The 19237-nt window shown below is 43.6% G+C and overlaps 1 protein-coding gene across 1 annotated transcript in view; it reads right to left on the minus strand.

Moving 5' to 3' along the window:
* Positions 1–19237, minus strand: part of LOC147697913 (F-box only protein 36-like) — a 260391-nt gene that overhangs the window by 12582 nt on the left and 228572 nt on the right. The window contains exon 3 of the mRNA XM_086933368.1: positions 3546–3718. Within this exon, the coding sequence (XP_086789494.1) occupies positions 3546–3718 (173 nt within the window). The remainder of the gene's footprint in view (positions 1–3545; positions 3719–19237) is intronic.

Raw genomic sequence — 19237 nt, forward strand, 5'->3', positions numbered from 1 at the left:
TTTCCAATGATCCTCCAATAGCTTGGGGAGTTGTGCATCACCCTCAGCGGCTGCTGTATGCCCTGGACCCTGAAGGGTGGGATGTCATGCCCCATGCCTCAGCACAAGCTACTCCCTGTGTCTCACTTTAGCACTCTGCAAGTAACGAGGCAGTCCTAGAGGGGCTGTGCTACAGCCAAAATCCCCAATGCTCCCACTGTCTGCCTTGCAGGGCTTATCGAGTTAAAGTTCCGGGCAGTAATTGCTGTCTGAGGAACAGTAATTTGGGGGGTCCTGCAGCAGGTTAGGCCCTATGTCCTGATCTGCGTCAGTCATGTCAGGCCCGTGACATCAAGCGTGCTCCGTCCAGCCTCCGACTTGTCAGGCATGATTGGGGGCAATGCCCTATACTGGCTGCCCAAAGCGAGACCAGGCCCTGTGGCTCCAGTTGCATTTTCCAATCGGCCAATGTGTCTTCCCAACACAAGACAACAGTGGGGGGTGCTCTCCCTGCCTCCTGGCGGACGAGGAGAGGCCTTCTGGTGTGCGCCGCCAATCTTCTGTAGCCCGCCGCTCTCTCATGCGCGTCAGCTGCTTGGTGCCACTGTCGTTCTCCGGGGAGCAGGCCCTCCCGTTCCACCTCTAATCTCCAGTGTGGCCCCAGCGGCTGTCATGCGTCTCCGCCTCTTAGGGGTCCACCTGGGCTGGTTAGCCCCCAGGGATCAGAAGCATAGGATGGATTTTGTGTGTTGTGTCAAAGAGCTCTCTTACAGAGTGGGTGTCATCATTGGCTAAACATGATTTTGGGGTATGTAGTTCCTAGTAAGCCTGTATGCTGGACCTTTATGCGCCCGAGTCCCTCCCTCTTGATATATATGCCATTGTTGGCTCCCAAGCCATACCTCAGAATTTGCCACCCTTAGGTTACCTTAAGCAGCCCTGTCACAGTCTCTACTGATTGGTCAGCCTTTTACAGACTCAGCCAAGCTGCTACCTGAGTAGATGTGAAGAGGCCTGGGTCTGCAACAGTACAGTCATTTGGTGGGTAATTTGTTTCCTGGAGAACCCAGGGAGAGGATGGGGGCAGGGGATTTAAGCTGGACTTCAAAGATAGAAGAATAGATGTCACGGGACCCAAGCCAGCCCCCACTTTCTTGATCGACAGCCAGATGGGAGCCCCCCCAATATGATTAGGAGATGGTCTGGAAGGGGAGTGTAGTCAGATGTTCGCCACACTTCTGGATTGGGTTACACAGACACACACACCAAGGAGAGAATTTCTGCATTTTGATTTTTGGGAGAACAGTGCATTCTGGGTCAAACATATGAGAGAATTTCTGCATTTTGATTTTTGGGAGAACAGTGCATTCTGGGTCAAACATATGCCACACTTCGCAGGAAGTGGTCATAGATGAGGGAGGTAGCTTTACCCTTATTGTTTGGGGTGGCCCTTCCTGCCTGCTCAGAATGGAGGATATATATGGGAGAGATGTAGGAGCCCCTTAGATCACTGCCTGCAACATCAGAAGAAGGACTGCCCTGCCGGACCCTTGGATTGCACCACAGAAGGCTTACACTCAGAAGGACTGCACCTGCTGTACTCACAAGGCTCTACAAAGAAAGGACCATGCCTGACTCAAAGGAAAATGAGTGGACTCCCGAATCAGCAACAGGTACAGCAGCTGTGGAAGAGGTCACTTGCTGAGCCAAAGAAAGTATCACCCTAGCCTACCAGTCACAACTGAATTTTTCCTGGACTGTGCAGGTGCAATGTTGGAAATTGAGTTCCAGTCCCCAAGAGGCAATCCAGAGTCTCTAAACCCATGGCTGGGGCTACTGGACTCTTGTTTTCCCCAACAGAACCAATAAACAGCAAGAAAAAAGTTTTTGCAGAAAAGCTCCAGGAGAAGACTGGCTCGATGTCGAGAATCAAGCCTCCATCGTCGACTTGTGAATTGGCCTGACCATGCTGGTGTGTCTGTCTGAAAGTTCAGGAGCGCATTGCCATCGAATTCGAGGACAAGGACTTCCAGAGGCTCACTGATGCAGAGAGCTGCAGTAGGCCGCCTTTGTCAAATTGAACTCCAGATCCGAGGAACCCGAGGACTCGTTGTCGAGAGAAAAGCTCAAAGAAAAAAACAAAGGGCCTGATTTAGCTTTCAGCTGATGGGTTGCTATATCCCGTCTGCCGATAAAAATAAATGCCATTATATGCTATGGGATTTATATTTTGGCAGGCGGGATATCAGTCACTGTTGTCATGGAGTAACCCATCTGCTGAAATCTAAATCAGGCCTTAAGACCGAAGGTTAACTTTTTACTGGGGCCTAGCCTAACCTATCTGACCTGCGCTCCTTTATGGGCAGCCCAAAACTTTTACTTTGTCCCGGTCTAGCACAACCAGATAGCAGCTCATGATGCTTTATGCTATTTGGCACTAGACTGCACTATTTTTTTTTTATCTTTAAAAATTCATATCTCAGTTCCCTACATTAAAATATTAGTCATTTTGGTGTCACTCTAAAGATAACAAATATTTTCTATATGTATACATTACTGTTGGATTTTTATTGCATTGAGTCTTTCACTTATTTACTATTTTGTTTGTATTAAATGCTTTACATGTACTTCACTAGACCTATTAGTGATTGTGGTATTATTACCAGATGACGGGGTATACCCCCACCTGCAAACAACCCACTTTCCTACTGCAGTCCATTTTAGATATTGGGTCTCTTAATTTGGCACAGCAGAAGTTCTATGATATACATACTCATTGTGAGAACTGTTGTAATTTCAGGCTGAAAAAGAATCTGATGCAGACTGCATTACTTCAGGCTCTATGCTGTATTTTTGCGCTACACAAAAACAACACAAGCCATACTGAAGACCTTCTTTGTAAGCATTTTTTCCACAATTTTTCCCACTTAGTGCTCACACTTATCACGAGGTAGCAGCTGATGGTAATTGTGAGACCAATACTCCAGCTTTCCCAATTTGCATTCAGCTGTAATTTTGTGGTGGAGCAAAAACGTATGCATTACTATATTGGTTTGAATGAGACCTGAGGGTCAGAGTAATAAAAGCAAAGTCATATATGAATGATTAAAACTTCTAATTGGAGCCTTGCAACTGGACTTCTACATGCATATTGCAATTCACAAACAGAACCTGTTTTTAATGGGCTGGACAAGCTGACAGAACAATTGCTACACAACCCCACCTACCACTCATTATGAAGTATTGGGTGCATGCCCATTAACTTTCATTTTTCTTTCAAGGCGCCTTAAACCACTGCCTCTGGACCTGTTGACCGATGGGCAAAAATCTGCATTTTGAAAATGCAATCTGCGAAATTATTTTGTGAAACTGCCCCTTAGGAATCAAGTTGACTGTTTACAAATATCACCAACATTGTTTGACAAAACTTGTCGCCCCCCCCTAATTTTTCATATGGTCCTGAAAAAATGTAGAAGGCTAACATGTTAACATTGTTTGTTACATTGTTGGGTATACTATCCAACCTAATATGTTACACAACAATGTCATAGGAAATGGGGCATTACCTTCTGGAACTTTCTGCAGGTTTCTGAGAGTCGTTTGATATCATGTGTACCCAGAAATGACAGTATATGTACAATAAGATTGTCCGGCATCCTAACAAGGAAATCATACTGTCCCCGGCACAGGTTTAACGTATATTCCAACGTGTGTCTGCCAAAAACTCTATGAATTTGCTCTGAAATAAAAGAGAAAATCAACAGTTCAACAAATATTTCAATGTATAATACATTTGGCCAGGTAAACAAGTGTAACTACTTCCATCACATGCAGGTGATGCAACACAAATATTGACACCATTTTCTTTATGCATATTAAAAAAAACATTAAGGACCCAGATACAAATGTAAATGTATACATATACATTGCCTCATGTGTAAATGTACACTTATAGACAGGAATAATTTTACTACTTTCTCCTATGCACCATTTCCAAGAGTAGGTTTAGACTTACATATCTTCTCCACGCCCTCAGTTTAGGAGGTAGAGTATGCCACGACATAATGCACTACCTTAAAGTTTCGACTAGTAAGTATTCAACTGTATTTTACATTATGCACACTTGGCATAGACCTCTCCCACAGTGGCAGATAATTCAACATGCAGTAGATAGGCTTCCACATGGAATGGAATAGGAATGTAACATGCACCTAACCCAAATCACACACACCTGACACCTATTCACTTACAACCACATTAATTTAATACAGCCCACATTATATGTTAGGCTTTTGTACTGTTCTTGTTTGTTATCTTGCAGTCACCAAGAAACACATTCTGCCTTAAGGATGGACAACCTACTCTCACACCTGAAGAGGATGGGAAATTTCACTGAGGAGGAGACTTATCTTGCAGTGAAATTTGTGGCCAAGTACTACGAAAACATACATGGGTTGTCTCCATTCAGCCTTACTGGGGCCTAGAAGTCAGCATTGTGGCAGAAGGTCATTGACTCAGTGAATGCATTGGAGTAGGGAGAGGTTTGCACCTTTGGGGACATGAGGAAAAATGGTAAGTTGAGAGGAGGTGGATGAGGGAGAAGGTCTTCAGGAACCAATAGGCTATTGTGCATCTTGATCTTGTGACCATCTCACCCCCTCAAGGAGGTTGTCCTCTCCACATAACAACCTCAACTGCTATACGAACTGTCTATTGCAAACAACACTAGTGTGGGGCCTAGTAAGATTGTAATTCCCTCTTTGTCAGTACAAACTATCCTACAGTCAGATCAGATCAGATCAGAAAATACTTTATTCGACTCTTGAAAGAGCCATAAAAGATTGCACATTCTATCCTGCAGTCACTGACCCAGCTCTGTCCTTCGCATATACTTACATTGTTAAGCACACTTCTCACAAATACCTCTCAAACACAGGCTCTAACATATATTCTAATAATTGGTTGAAGTTTATATTAAAGTTGTTTACATATTTTTTCATTTCATTCACTCTTCAGAGACAATCAATTGCTTCAACTTTGGCCCAAGTAATTACAAATGCAGCTGGACAACACAAGTGGCTTGTCAATCAATGCAACAATACACGCAAAGTTTGAGGTGTATTTACAAGCCCATTGTGCCGCCGGTGCGTCACTTTTATTGACGCACCAACAGCGCAATGGACTTCCCATATATTGACAAGGCCATGTAAAGTCACCCCGCATGACTTTTTATGACCTTGTAAATATGTTTCTCTTTCACGCATACCTCTACGTGCAAGGGCCGTTCAATGAGTGTTGCTGTGGGTGTTCCCACGCAACATCCATGAAACTTGACACATTCCCAGATTTACAAAATTTTGTAAACCTGGGAATGTGTCAGAATTCTAAGAATTCCCAGGGGAGGCATAAGGAGGCATAATGAGGAGAAATATTTTTTCCCCCTGGTTTTTTCCTCTTTCATGCATAGAAAGAGGGAAATGGCTTTAATGATTGTTTTTTTATGCAGCAAAGTGTCCTGCACAAATACAATAATCTCCTCAGCGCAGGCAAAATGACGCAAGAGTGTCTGCGCTGGTGCACAGCTGCTGTTTGTGCACCGGTGCAGGAGAGAAGGACAGGAGTGTGCCATAGCTTGTAGATACAAAAAGAACAGATGATGGACGGAATGCTGAACCAGTGAAACATTCACCCCCAGTAACAGCTCTGGGTTAAATCCATTTTTTTTTTTGCCCGCCACGCCATTCCAGTTTGGACCCAGCCATACGCAAATCAGTCTTGCCCCTGCTTCCTGTAGGAATAGGCCAGCCCGAACTGCCAGACCAGGTCCTCCTTGGACCCGAACAAGCATCCTAGGACTGATTTTGGAGTTTCACCCATCAGCCAGGCTGGCTTGAATCTGGTGGCGTAGTGAGCAAGGGACCCACGTCTGGGCACACTCTTCCCACTTAGGAAGACAAATGCAAAAAGAACAGATGATGGATAGAAGGCTGAACCAATCAAACATTCACCCCCAGTCACAGATCTGGGATAAATCCATCAGGTTTTTTTGCACAGCATGCCATTCTAGTTTAGACCCAGCCATATGCAAATCAGTCTTGGCCCTGCTCCCCATGGGAACAGTCCAGCCCAACCTGCCAGGCCAGGTCCTCCCTGGACAAGAACAAGCATCCTGGGAATGTTTTTGGTGTTTCACCCATCATCTGCCAAGCTAGATTGAATCTGGTGTAGCGAGCAAGAAACCACATCTGGGCATTCCCATCTCACTTAGGGCAACACATGCAAAAAGAACAGATGATAGACGGAATGCTGAACCAATCAAACATTAACCCCCCAGTCAAAGATCTGGGTTAAATCCATCTTTTGTTTTGCATGCCATGTCATTCCAGTTAAGAGCCATCCATATGCAATTCAGTCTTGACCCTGCTCCCCATGGGATCTAAAATTCACCCCCAGTCACTGATCTGGGTTAAATCCATCATTTCTTTAACACACCATGCCAATTCAGTTTAGACCCAACCATATGCACATCAGTCTTGACCCTGCTTGCCAGGGGATCAGTCCAGCCCGAACTGCCAGGCCAGGTCCTCCCTGGAACAGAAAAAGCATCCTAGGGCCGGTTTCAGGGTTTCACCCCTCATCCGCCAGGCTAGCTTGAATCTGATGGCATAGCGAGCAAGTGCCACTAGATTCAAGCTAGCCTGGCTTATGAGGGGTGCCAACCCACAACCATTCCCAGGATGCTTGTTTCTGGTCCAGAGAGGACACAGCTTGGCAGTTTGGACTGGACTGTTCCCATGAGGAACAGGGTCAATTCTGATTTGCCTGTGGATGGATCCAAAGTGGGGTGGCATAGTGAGCAAAAGAACAATAGATTCAACCCAGATCCCTTGCCTGGGGGGGGGGGGGGGGGGGGGTGAATGTTTTATTCATGCAGAATTCTGTCCATCATTTGTTGCTTCATTACTTTTCACCTTAAGTTGGATGGGTATGCCCAGACATGGGCCCCTTGCTTGCTGTGCCACTGGATTCAAGCTAGCCAGGCTGATGAGGGGTGTTGCCCTGAAACCGGTCCCAGGATGCTTGTTTCTGGTCCAGGAAGGACTTGGCTTGGCAGTTCGGGCTTGACTGTTTCCATGAGGAACAGGGTCAAGACTGATTTGCATATGGCTGGGTCCGAACACGGGTGGCATAGTGAGCTAAAGAACAATTTAGCTGTTGACTGGGGGTGAATATTTGATTCATTCAGCATTCTGTCCATCATGTGTTGCTGTATCTTGCAGATAAAGCACATTCCTGCCCTTTTATTGTGACGCCTGGCAGCGAAGCAGGAAGGCTTGCTACCACACTTTAATAGATTTCTATAACTTTATATCTTAAACCTAACTCTATTTTTTTATGGTATTGTTTTAATTAACTAATAACTGTTTTCAAATAAGGTTTTTAGATTTAATTTCTAAACCAAAATGTACAGTTTCTCACCTTTAAGCCGTTTGTTTTGTTGCCCTATCCACCACCTGCCACAATATTTACTGTTATGTTATGTTATGTTAAAAATGCTCTTTTATAGCGCACGGCTACTCCGAGGAGTGTCCCGGCGCTTTGGCAAAGAGCCCAAAGAATAGAGAGAAACATAGCACAACAGACATAAAAAGAAAGGAAGCAAAACCATTACTGAGTGAAAAGCCAGATTTTAAGTCCTTTTCTAAAGGAGAGCAAGTCATCAGCTTTCCTGAGCAGAACAGGCAGGTCGTTCCAGCCTTGAGACGCTAGAAATCGAAAGGAGCGTCCTCCGATTCTAGTCAGGCGGATAGGGGGAATCAAGGCTTTGGATAAAGACGCAGATCGTAGCGTCCTGCTAGGCACATAAAAAGCCAAGCGTTTCTGAAAATATTTGGGGCCTATCCAATGAAGGGACTTGAAGGCAAAAATAAGCGCCTTGAAAGCGATCCTTTTAGCGACTGGAAGCCAGTGCAATTTCTTTAACAGCTCTGTGGCTCCAGCTCTGCGCTGGAGGCCAAAAATGGCTCTAGCCGCAGAGTTCTGCACAATCTGCAGTCGGGCCAAAAGATATTTCGGCAGGCCAAGATAGATAACGTTTGCGTAATCCAGACGCGAGCCTATCAAGGCCTGCACGATAATCTTTCTATGCTTCAGCGAGAGCAGCGGAAGAAATTTCCGCAGCATCTTCAAGAGGCCGAAGCATTTGCCAGTCAGTCCAATGATCTGGGGGCCAAAGGTGAGGCCATCATCTACCACAACGCCTACGTTTTTGGCTTTAGAAGAGGCAGCATCCGGTGGAAACATGTCTGAAGGCCACCAGACCTTCCAGCCAGGATCAGGAGGACATCCAAAAAAAGCTATTCCGATTTATCGGAATTGCATTTTAAGCCGTGACGCTGAAACCAGGCAAAGACAGCTCCCAAACAGTCTCTAATCCGCGGGCTGTCGAAGTCCTTGCCCTTATCAAATGTGAAGAGCAGCTGGGTGTCATCCGCATAGGTTATGATCTGGGCACCAAAAGATTCCGCAATCGCCGCCAAGGGGGCCATGTAGATGTTAAAAAGCGCAGGGCTCATAATAGAACCCTGTGGCACCCCCACCTCCAGCGGCGGCTTTTCAGCGGAAAACGGAGGTGCCCAGACCACTTGCCGGCGGCCGGTCAGAAATGACTTAAACCAATTCAACACCGTCCCTCGAAAACCGATCTCCTGGAGTCTTAAGAGGAGACCTTCATGGGGGACGGTGTCGAAAGCCGCCGACAGATCCAGCATAACCAAAATGGCCTTCCCTCCAGTATCCAAAACCTCTCTGATGGCATCGGTGACCTCGAGAAGGGCGGACTCAGTGCTAAAATTCGTGCGAAAGCCCGATTGAGAGTCATGTAGAGCTATGCACGTGCTTCTCGGTCACCTTAGCCAGGGCAGGGAGGAGAGAGATAGGTCTGTAGTTAGCATGGATAAGAGGATCAAGGTTAGTCTTCTTGATCAGTGGAAGAATCAATGCCTGCTTCCACGCTTGAGGGACAACACCCGTGCTCAATGAAGCATTAAGCAGAGGATTAAGCAGCGCATTTAAAGCCGGCGCTACTCTACCTAAACATTTAGCCGGGCAAGGGTCAGACGGAGAGCCGGATTTAAGCCAAGACAAAAGATCACTGTTGCTCCTAACACTGCAACAAAACCCAAACAGGCACCTATTTTGGCTATATTGGTTAAAATTTAAATATAACCTATCTATTTGCCACGGTAAATTGACAGACTGTTTCCTAAAACTAAAGCTCACTCTAAAATGTGAGATGTTTCTCGACAAGTTTAACCCCTCATTTACCAGATCTCGTTATATAAATTTCAGGTTGGGAACGTTACAGCTTGCAACCTTTACTAGCAAATTGAGTCTCCCCCTAGAGGGCTGTGTGCTTTGTCCTGCATGCAGGAAAACTGATGAGACTGATAAACACCTTTTGTTCTTCTGCCCAGTGTATGCAAGACAATGTAGGTGATGCCCCTTTGCTTATTCTTGGGAATATGACAATATAAAAATGGCTTTGAGAATTTGCAAGTCTGATACAAGCTGTGCATAGATTTTTGCATTGCTAAATATCTTGACTCAACATGGCCCATTCGTACCAAAATTGTATCACAAGTGGCATCTAACTGTAACTGCACTGAAGTTCAATCAGGTTATTGGGTCATAGCAATGAGTATATTGTTTTAAACGCAGGCTCTTGTAACAGTGTCCACTAGTAATGCATAATGAACTTATTGATCTGGAACTGTGTTATTGATATCTCTGGTGATATTTCTCCACTATTGTCGGTGCCCTTTAAACTAACAGAAGGAACATATTTTTAATATTAACTCCTATTTTTTAATCACAAAAACTTTTATCACATTAGTATTGTGTGCAAGATTTTCATGTAAAATGTTTATATTTGTACTCCAAGACAAGTCTTTCTGATCTTACATTTTGTTTGTTGGAAATGTGGCGTTGCACAAATGAATGGGTACTGTGATGTTTATTATGTTTATGCTGCTATTAAGGTTCTTTGACCGAAATAAAGTATTTATGATTGATTGACTGATTGATTGGCAGGATAGGTGTATGTTTATTGTCACAGATCCCAAATCTACCCCAGGCAGATCCTAAGACATTTGTTGAATAAGTTACACTTTGACAATTCCCCTTGACTTGGTTTGTAAGCCTTTAATTATAATATTTATTTTACCTCCTGTGCTTACAGGAGAGGAATGTGGAGAAGTGTGGCTCAGGGGTTAGAGGCGGCAGACCCGGAAGCTGAGATCGGCCCTGGACCAGGGTTCAATTCCCCGCCTCGACGGGGCTTGGGCTCAATAATTCCACGGACTCGATAATTCTCGCTCCGGTGCCTACTCGACTCACGGGTTCACACTCTGCGACTCTGGGCAATAGCTTGCTTAATCTCCACAACGGCCCCTTGCGGCGGGATGCCTGGCTTTCACCTTGTGGATACCCTGCTGGGGTCATCTCACAGGGGAATACCAGGACGGGTTCCCCAAGCAAGCGCTTAGATGCCCGCGATGTGGGTGATTTGCGCTATATAAATACATGTACATTTACATTTCTATCTATCTGCCTACCTATCTATCTATCTATTTCTTGCTCTTTCTCTCTCTCTTTCTCCTGCCTGTTTCTGTCATACAACAGCCCTAGGGGGATATTTACAATTAAATAGCGCAGCAAGCAAATTTGCTGTGATGAGCAGCGTCATTTCAAAAACACAGGGATGTGCCTTATTTATGTATTCACATGCTCTCCCATGCTCCGGCACTAAAACAGCAGCCGTGCGCCAAGGCATGCTGCATGGGTGTCTGCATTGTAGGAATGCCTGCATTGAGGGATAATTGTGTTTGTGCAGGAAGAAACAACTTCCTGCACAAAACCAATCATTAATGGCGTATTGCTTCTTCTATGTTTGATGCAGAATGCAGCACACATAGAAAGTGCTAAACACTAGAAGAAATAAAAGTATTTCTCCTCACTGTGCCACTTTAACTCCTCCCCTTGGGAGGAGTTAGTGTTTGGCTCTGACACAGGTCTACAAATTTTTGGGGCATATTACCAACAACTAGCGATAATTATCGCTATGTTGGTTTAGCTGCGATATTTTTATCGCCGAGCTGCGGCGATTTTTATCGCTTAGGAACCTTGCTATTAACAAGGTTTATCTCCTAAGCGAAAAGTCAGCGATATTCAATCAATCAATCAATCAAAGAAATTTGTAGAGCGCACTACCTACCCGTAGGGTCTCAAGGCGCTTGGGGGGGGGGGGGGGGGTGCCGCTACTGCTCGAACAGCCAGGTCTTGAGCTTCTTCCTGAAGGAGAGGTGGTCTTGGGTCAGGCGCAGGTCGGCCGGGAGGGAGTTCCAGGTCTTGGCGGCCAGGTAGGAGAAGGACCTTCCTCCTGTAGTGGCTCTGCGGATGCGTGGGACGGCGGCGAGGGCGTGGCTGGCAGATCGGAGGTGGCGTTTGGGAGCGTAGAAGTTGATGCGGTTGTTGAGGTAGCTCGGGCCTTGATCGTGGAGAGCTTTGTGTGCGTGGGTAAGGAGGCGGAAGGTGATTCTCTTGTTGACCGGGAGCCAGTGCAGGTCTCTAAGGTGTTCGGAGATGTGGCTGTGTCGCGGGATGTTGAGGATGAGTCTGGCTGAGGCGTTCTGGATGCGCTGGAGTCTCTTCTGGATCTTGGCAGTGGTTCCGGCGTAGAGTGCGTTGCCGTAGTCCAGTCGGCTGGTGACGAGGGCCTGGGTGACGGTCTTCCTGGTCTCTGTGGGGATCCACCAGAAGATCTTCCGAAGCATGCGCAGGATGTTGAAGCACGACGAGGAGACGGCGTTGACTTGCCTGGTCATGGAGAGGGAGGAGTCCAGGATGAAACCCAGGTTGCGTGCGTGGTCTGTCGGTTTGGGTGCGGTGCCCAGGGCGGGGGGCCACCAGGAGTCGTCCCAGGCGGAGGGCGAGGAGCCCAGGATGAGGACCTCCGTCTTATCTGAGTTCAGTTTCAGGCGGCTCGTCGTCATCCACTCGGCTACCTCTTTCATCCCTTCGTGCAGGTTGGCTCTGGCGGCGGCGGGGTCGTTGGTCAGGGAGAGGATCAGCTGGGTGTCGTCGGCGTAGGAGTATATGTTGAGGTTGTGTAATTCATGCATTACAGAGCTAATGCTCTTAGCCATGTTATCCACCTACCATTGGATAACATGGCTAAGAACTGCTATGGGGCAGGTGTTAGCTTTTGGAGATATTCTCGCTTAGCGGGAATATCTCCAAAAGTTGGTAATAGGAGATAGCGATGTTAGAGACTGTTTCCAGTCGCTAACATCTTAGCACGCCCACTTTGCATGTCATTAGTGATAAATATCACTGACATGCAAAGCGGGCCCAAGATGGTCGCTATCTTCTACTAGCTGTCGCTAACTGGTGTTAGCGACAGCTAGGTAATAGGGAGATAATTTTATCTCCGCTTTCTTGGCTTTTAAAGCCAAAAAAGAGGAGATAAACCCCCTTGATAATATGCCCCTTTGTTATTCTGGGACAGTGTCAAAAAGTCACGGGTGTTGCGTGGGAACACCCACAGCAACACACATGACACGCTCCTTCAACGCAGAATTCTGCGTGAAAGAGAGGCCCAATTACAAGGCTGAGTAAAGCCGCACAAAGTGGCTTTGTATGGACTTGTAAATATGGGCCAGCGCAGAGCACCCCAGATTGTCAAAAAATTGATGCTCCCATGGTGCTAGGAGCTTGTGAATATGCCCCCTGTTGTCAACCTTACAAACCAAAACTCCAATGAAATCAGGAGATATTCTGCCAGTGGCAATTAGGCCCTCAACCAGCCGTAAGTTAAATAAGTATGGAAACATCTGATATTTACTGCTATAACTCATCATTTATACCTTCACAGCCTTTTCTGTTTGTTGTTTTTTTTGTTTCTATTTGTTTGAAAACATTTGCAAGATTTTGTGGTAAAGATCCCTTTTTACATTAGAATTAATGATTTACCATTTTTCATTATTCCACACCGTATAGCTGCTGGATCAGGAGCTGCTGTTTCAACACCAACTACGAAGACATTGGCTCAAAAGCTGACATTAAAGTGGTCATACAGTAAAAGAAATACCCATGGCTGGAGCCAATGAGGTGACATTGTAAAGATGTAATAATTCCATGCATGAATCATTTCTTACCTTCATATATTTATTTATGCTCACATCATTCTAACCTTATTAAATAATTATTATTAAATGTTTTTATTAAAGTAGTATTGTCACTAAAATGTATTCCATATATTTCAATTTCTTTTATTTTCTTCTAGTAGATACAGGGGACATTGCACCAGACGATGATCCTGAAAAATCCATCAGCAGAGAATCAAAGGAGAACATCTAATCCTCCTCTAAGCAGCTATCTTACCAGACAACACTGGCCATTAAGAAAAGGAGGAGCAGAAGTATGAGTTGGTCGAGGATTAGAAGGAAGGGGATGAGGAGGAGGATATTCGTGTCCCCTATACAGAAAACAACATACAAAAACGCATCACACCTGGGTAGCAGTCTTCCTAAAAGGTCACTTCTGAGAACTGCTTGTCCCCAGCCACTAACTAAGCTGCCACAGACGCGTGTTCTGCCTATGTAAGACTCACCTTCACACAGCCCTCATCCTACAGGTACCTCTGTAGAGTCCCATAGATACTCCTCCCATGCAGATACCTCTTTGGTCTTCTCAAAATCATCTGAGTAAGAGGAAACCCACGGTGAGTAACTACTCCCCTCCTTCAACAAGCTCACCCCCACCAATACCTACTCGAAGACAAACTTCTCCATGATGGTTAACCTGCATGCCAGATGGTTACACATGCAGGGGAGGGTTGGCATGGTGTAATTCTTTACTGTAGGAGGAAAACCTTTCCCCCAACAACAGACCGCTTTGCTGGAGGAAATGCTTGTAATGGGGGAACTCTCTGTGAGCTAATCGACTACCTTAAAGGACTCTCTCAGATGATTGACAACAGACCAGTGCCTTTGAAAATCTTTCAAATGTTACCAAGACATGGCAAAGATGCACCTTGAACATCTTTGTACTTTAAGGTAAGAGAGTGCAAGGCAATATACATTGACCATGAAGCTGATAGAGGCAATACCAAACAAATACCTGCCTTCACAACCAATGCCATGCAAGATTCTTCAATGCCAACTCACCCTGTGAGGGACAAATCACCCACAAACCCAGTTGTCACTACCCTTGCAGCACTGTTATGCCAACCCCCTTTACAAAAAACCTGGACCTCCTCCACCAACACCACCACCACCAAGACAAGCAGACTCACAAGGCTGACCACCAGCATTGCATAGGTGGAGTCGTAGGATAAATCCTTCAAAATTAAATTTATATTTGAAAATATTCACCACTCTTGCCATAACAAACTCGCAGAAACCTATATATTTTTACAATAATGTATGTACCAATTGTGAAAATGCATATGTGTAAATATCATCTATGACCAATTTAGTATTTTAAACAAAGTACATAGTAAAGTGAAATGTATGCTTTGTTCCTTATTAATATTGTAAGGGCTATGGTTGTAAGTTTTGGTTAATGCAATGTTATACATTATACGTACCTATACTTACTATTTTCACGGCAAAAAAATGAATTCATCCGATTTTTCAATGAAAATGACAACACTTTCTTTTATTCTCATCTAAGTTAATGTAAATGTTACAATTTGCAATATATTCACACAAATAACTCTCCTTTGTATGGACCAAAAGGAAAATAAATAAAGTTTTCTTTCGGAGGGGTATGAAAACCTGCAGCAGGGTAGGCAAATAGGCAGGGACAAAGTTTACATACAAAAGGGGAAATAATTCAAAAATAAGGTATAAATTCAAAGGGGTATACATCCAAAAATAAGGTATAAGAACATAATTTCCATCCAAAATTGGCCCCCCATGAACCTGAGGTTTATTATCAAGGACTCCATTAAAAATCACCTGAAGCTCTACATGAGTGAAGCTGGGGGCCCTCTCATTTGCTCCCTCAGTGATGTTGGGGGTTTGCATTTCATAAGGAGCAGCAGAATTGAGAGGAATGTTGCTGTGGTGAAAGGAAACCTTAGAATGACCAGACAAAGACTGAGTTATTGTTCTCTATGTAATTTCCTGTTTGTTGCGGTAGGCAGCGATATCTGCCCCAACTTTGGTGCCTCCGTCTTGCAGGGAAGGCACATACTCTGCATAAGCTCCATAAGAGCAAGCAAGAAAAAGCTTTAGGGGAATACAAAGATTGTCACAATGAGTGGTTCTGTACATGCATGAATTTCCACAATTAAGGTCTTAACTAAGTGGTGCACAGTGACTGCAATGTGAGTGATTGTAAGTAAGTGCTGTAAGTGAAAAATGTATGAATGAAAGTGGCACTGGAGCCTGTATGGAAAAAATGTCTGATTTGCAACTTAAGGAGGATCTCAAGAGTGCGTTTAATAATGTCTTCTGCACAGGTTCTTGTACTATTGTACCTCTGTTGAGGTTGTGTGATTGAACGTCTGTAGAGACGGAGAAAATGAGGAAAGTCTGCATACCAGGCCTCACTTGCAACAAAAGCATGATATTTCTTGAAAGTGGGTTCTATTGTACATTTCATACACCATGTCTACCTACATGTGAGTGTCACAGTAATGTGTGCCTATTGCTTTGTAGTTACTAATGAGTGTGTTTGAGATGCCACCCTTCAAATGCACATGTAGCCACAATCTAAGATGTTCTTACTCACCAAATGAGCAACAATCAAAATCCCCAGCAACCAAATTACATGCAAAAGCTAACTGACAGAAGATGTAGCTGTTGTGTGTTCTTTCAGAAAAGGTGGTGAACACATCAGTGAAGGAGTTCTGACATTGCTGACAGCTTGAACGTTCGAGTACCAAAAATGCCTGTTGCGGAAAAGGTGTGCTGCTTGGTGATGTAGCTGAAGTGCCACATGGGTGCAAGCAATGGAACCAACCACATGAGGAAAGCAGACAAAGGCCTACAGTTCCCGTGACACCCTTCACCTTTCCACCAGTGACTGTGATAAACTGGTGCACTCTTCTTTTAATATATCTCATTACCTGATGCAAGCATGTTGTGCTGGATAAACGTTAACTATGAGCTGAAATTATCTACTGTTTTGTGCACTTTCTGCTTGTAGTACGTTTTTCTGTTTTTATACATTTTTATTGGCAAATTGGTACAAAAAAGGAGAGTTAAAAAATGATAAATTATAAACTGCATTGTGCAAAATCTCAGACCACCAAACTAAAGGTTTAGGTGCTTCTTTCTGAAGTCTATTTCTTGCAAGACCAAGCTTGGCTAATACGATTGCCCTAAAATATATGCCAGCAAACTGCAGAGTCATATCCAGGAATGCCCCACCATAATTAATTTAGAATCCCAAGCGATATGCTCCCTCATAAATCCATGAATCTTTTCAAATACGGTATTCCAATATTTTCCTATTATGGGCATGTTGCAAAGATATGAGTAGCATTACCCCCCCACCCCCACCCCCCCTGTAACACACCTAAGCAATGAGAATCCTGTCTTATGTCCCACTTACATAACCATCAGGGTGTGTAAGAAAAGTCGATTATAAATTTTGAACAGGTACACCTTAATGCTTAAAACGTCAAATACGGTATGTGTCAGCATAACACACGTATATACATTGTGTTATTTGACCGGGTGGCATAAATGCCTACTCTATTTTAGAGCCAGAAGAGTGAAACTAGACACGCTTCCCTAACCGAGAACGCCTTATGCCAACTCTGTGAATCCTCACCTTGGTATCTTCACAATGAACTCCAAAAACGTGTTACACAACAGATCTATTTCTTCTAAAGTCGCTAGAAAATTATGGAGTTGTAAATATTGAAGAAATCCTAGCTGAGGTAATACCTTCTCAGATCACAATTGTTAGAAGGGGGGGTTACGCCTCCACCATCATATGCCTTAGAACTCTAAAATTACAGGTCCCCAGCAAGATAATTAAGATTGGGATTGTGTCCAAAGAGAGAATACCAATGACATCTTGGTATTTCTATTATTTTCCTAGTTTGTGTCCAGATCCAATGGTAAACTCAGAGAGTTTATATTTGGCACCCTTATAATATGCGGTATCGCAAAAGCTATTCAAATGCTTCATAATCCTATCGGATCCTTTACAGTGACAGAAAATTGCCACAGGAGCCACTCTAGCCCACCCATAACTGTGAATAATCAAAAAGTAAAGGCTGACAACAATAGAGCCATAAAGTACACAAAGCCACTCCACCCTCCTTACGTGATAGCTGTAAAGTTTGGATAATGCATTAGGCATCCCCAGATACATTTTTGAAAATCGGCCTCTACTTTATAAATAAAAATTGTAGGAAGATTTAAGGGTATAGTTCTAAAATAATACAAAATAGCGGGGCAAAATAGCCATTTTTATAACTTTACAACACCTTATGAGGCTTTGAAGGCATCTGTCCTACTTCTGGAGAGTTTTAGAAGACAAGGGCTAGATGTATCAACATACCCTTTTGCGATTTCCAAATAGCGATTTTTAAGGAGTCACTATTTGGGAATCGCAAAATGGCATGTATGTAGAAATTCGCTATTTTTTAGCGATTTCTTAAAATTCCTTATTTGCGATTAGCAAATTGTTAATCGCAAATAAGGAATAATTTCCTATTCATTTCTATGGGCCAGGAGGCCCATAGGAATGTATGTGAAATTATTCGCAATTTGCGATTCGCAATTTGCTAATCGCAAATTGAGAATAATTTCAAGGGTGCAGGGGTGTCTCAAGGACACCCTGCTGCCACCCTGAAAATGACATGTGTGCGCATATGGCGCACATACATGCCCTAAGGGCATGTATGAGCGTCACATTGCACCTTTACAAATTGCATAAAGTGCATTTGTAAAAGAATTTGCAAATTACCACCAACTACAAGTCGGTCGTAATTTGCGATTTCTTAGCCAAAATTCGCTAAAATGAAATGTTTCATACATAGCATTTAAGAAATCGCAATTTGCGATTTCTTAAATGCTTGCGCAATGTTAAGGAATCGCAAAATTTGCGATTCCTTAATATTGCAAACTTTTTGCATGATACATCTCATTTCCCATTTTTCTTGTCGCAAACGCTGCTATTTTGCGATTTGCAGCGTTTGCAACAAGAAAAAAGCTTGAGACATCTACCCATTGGTATAAATTTCATTATGGACTAAATCAATACTATCCGCCATACTAAGCATTATATGTACCCCAAATGCACTGCAAAATTGACAAAGCGTGGATCTGCTCACATATCTGGGTCGTTGGTTACCAGTAAAGTTTTTAATTATTGAGTTTATATCCAAATACATCGAGCGAGTTGGAAGGTGAAGGTGTTAATATGGCTATTTTATAGATGTAAGTCTTCCTCAAATCTTTGAATAGAAACCACTTTAAGCGGTTCCGGGCAATTCAGAGCTTGTATGAAAGGGTCTAAATATAGAGAATAAAGCAGGGGGTAACCCTTTCAAGTGCCCCTAATCATTATGATGCTATTAATCAGACCCTTACAAAAGGAGCCGCAGGGGAATACCCATAAACCCAGTTGAGACCTGGGTAGTTAATGTGTAACAGACAACAAAGTCTCAAGAGGTAATATTCGTAGACAATTATGTGAAGTGTAAAACTAAAGATAAAAGGAATCAAGGAGACATCAATGGTTTATGAGAAAAAAAAATAATAAAAAAAAAAATATATATATATATATATATATATATATATATATATATATATATATATATATATATATATATATATATATATATATATATATATATATATATATATATATATATATATATATATATATATTCCAGTCGAGTTTTTGGCGTTAAGCTGTATTGGCCCCTTGCAGCGGCGGGCTTTGGACGGGATCACCAGTCCCAAAATACTCCAACTTTTCGTCCAAGTTACAAAGAACGACGTCCAAGCCTCAGTTTTATGTCAAACTGGATTTATTTCACATCCCACTCGACGCGTTTCGGGAAAGCCTTCCCTTTGTCACGAGTACATTGGTCAGTTACATCCATTCATTTTAAAGAAAATCACATGACTTAATTGCATGATAAACATAGCCAACAGACTACCAACCCATTATATGTCTGGAGCTATGCACTGCGCCTTATTTTAGAATACTGTGCTCAAGTATG

Source organism: Lissotriton vulgaris, chromosome 8 (assembly GCF_964263255.1).
Source record: "Lissotriton vulgaris chromosome 8, aLisVul1.2, whole genome shotgun sequence".
NCBI lineage: Eukaryota > Metazoa > Chordata > Amphibia > Caudata > Salamandridae > Lissotriton > Lissotriton vulgaris.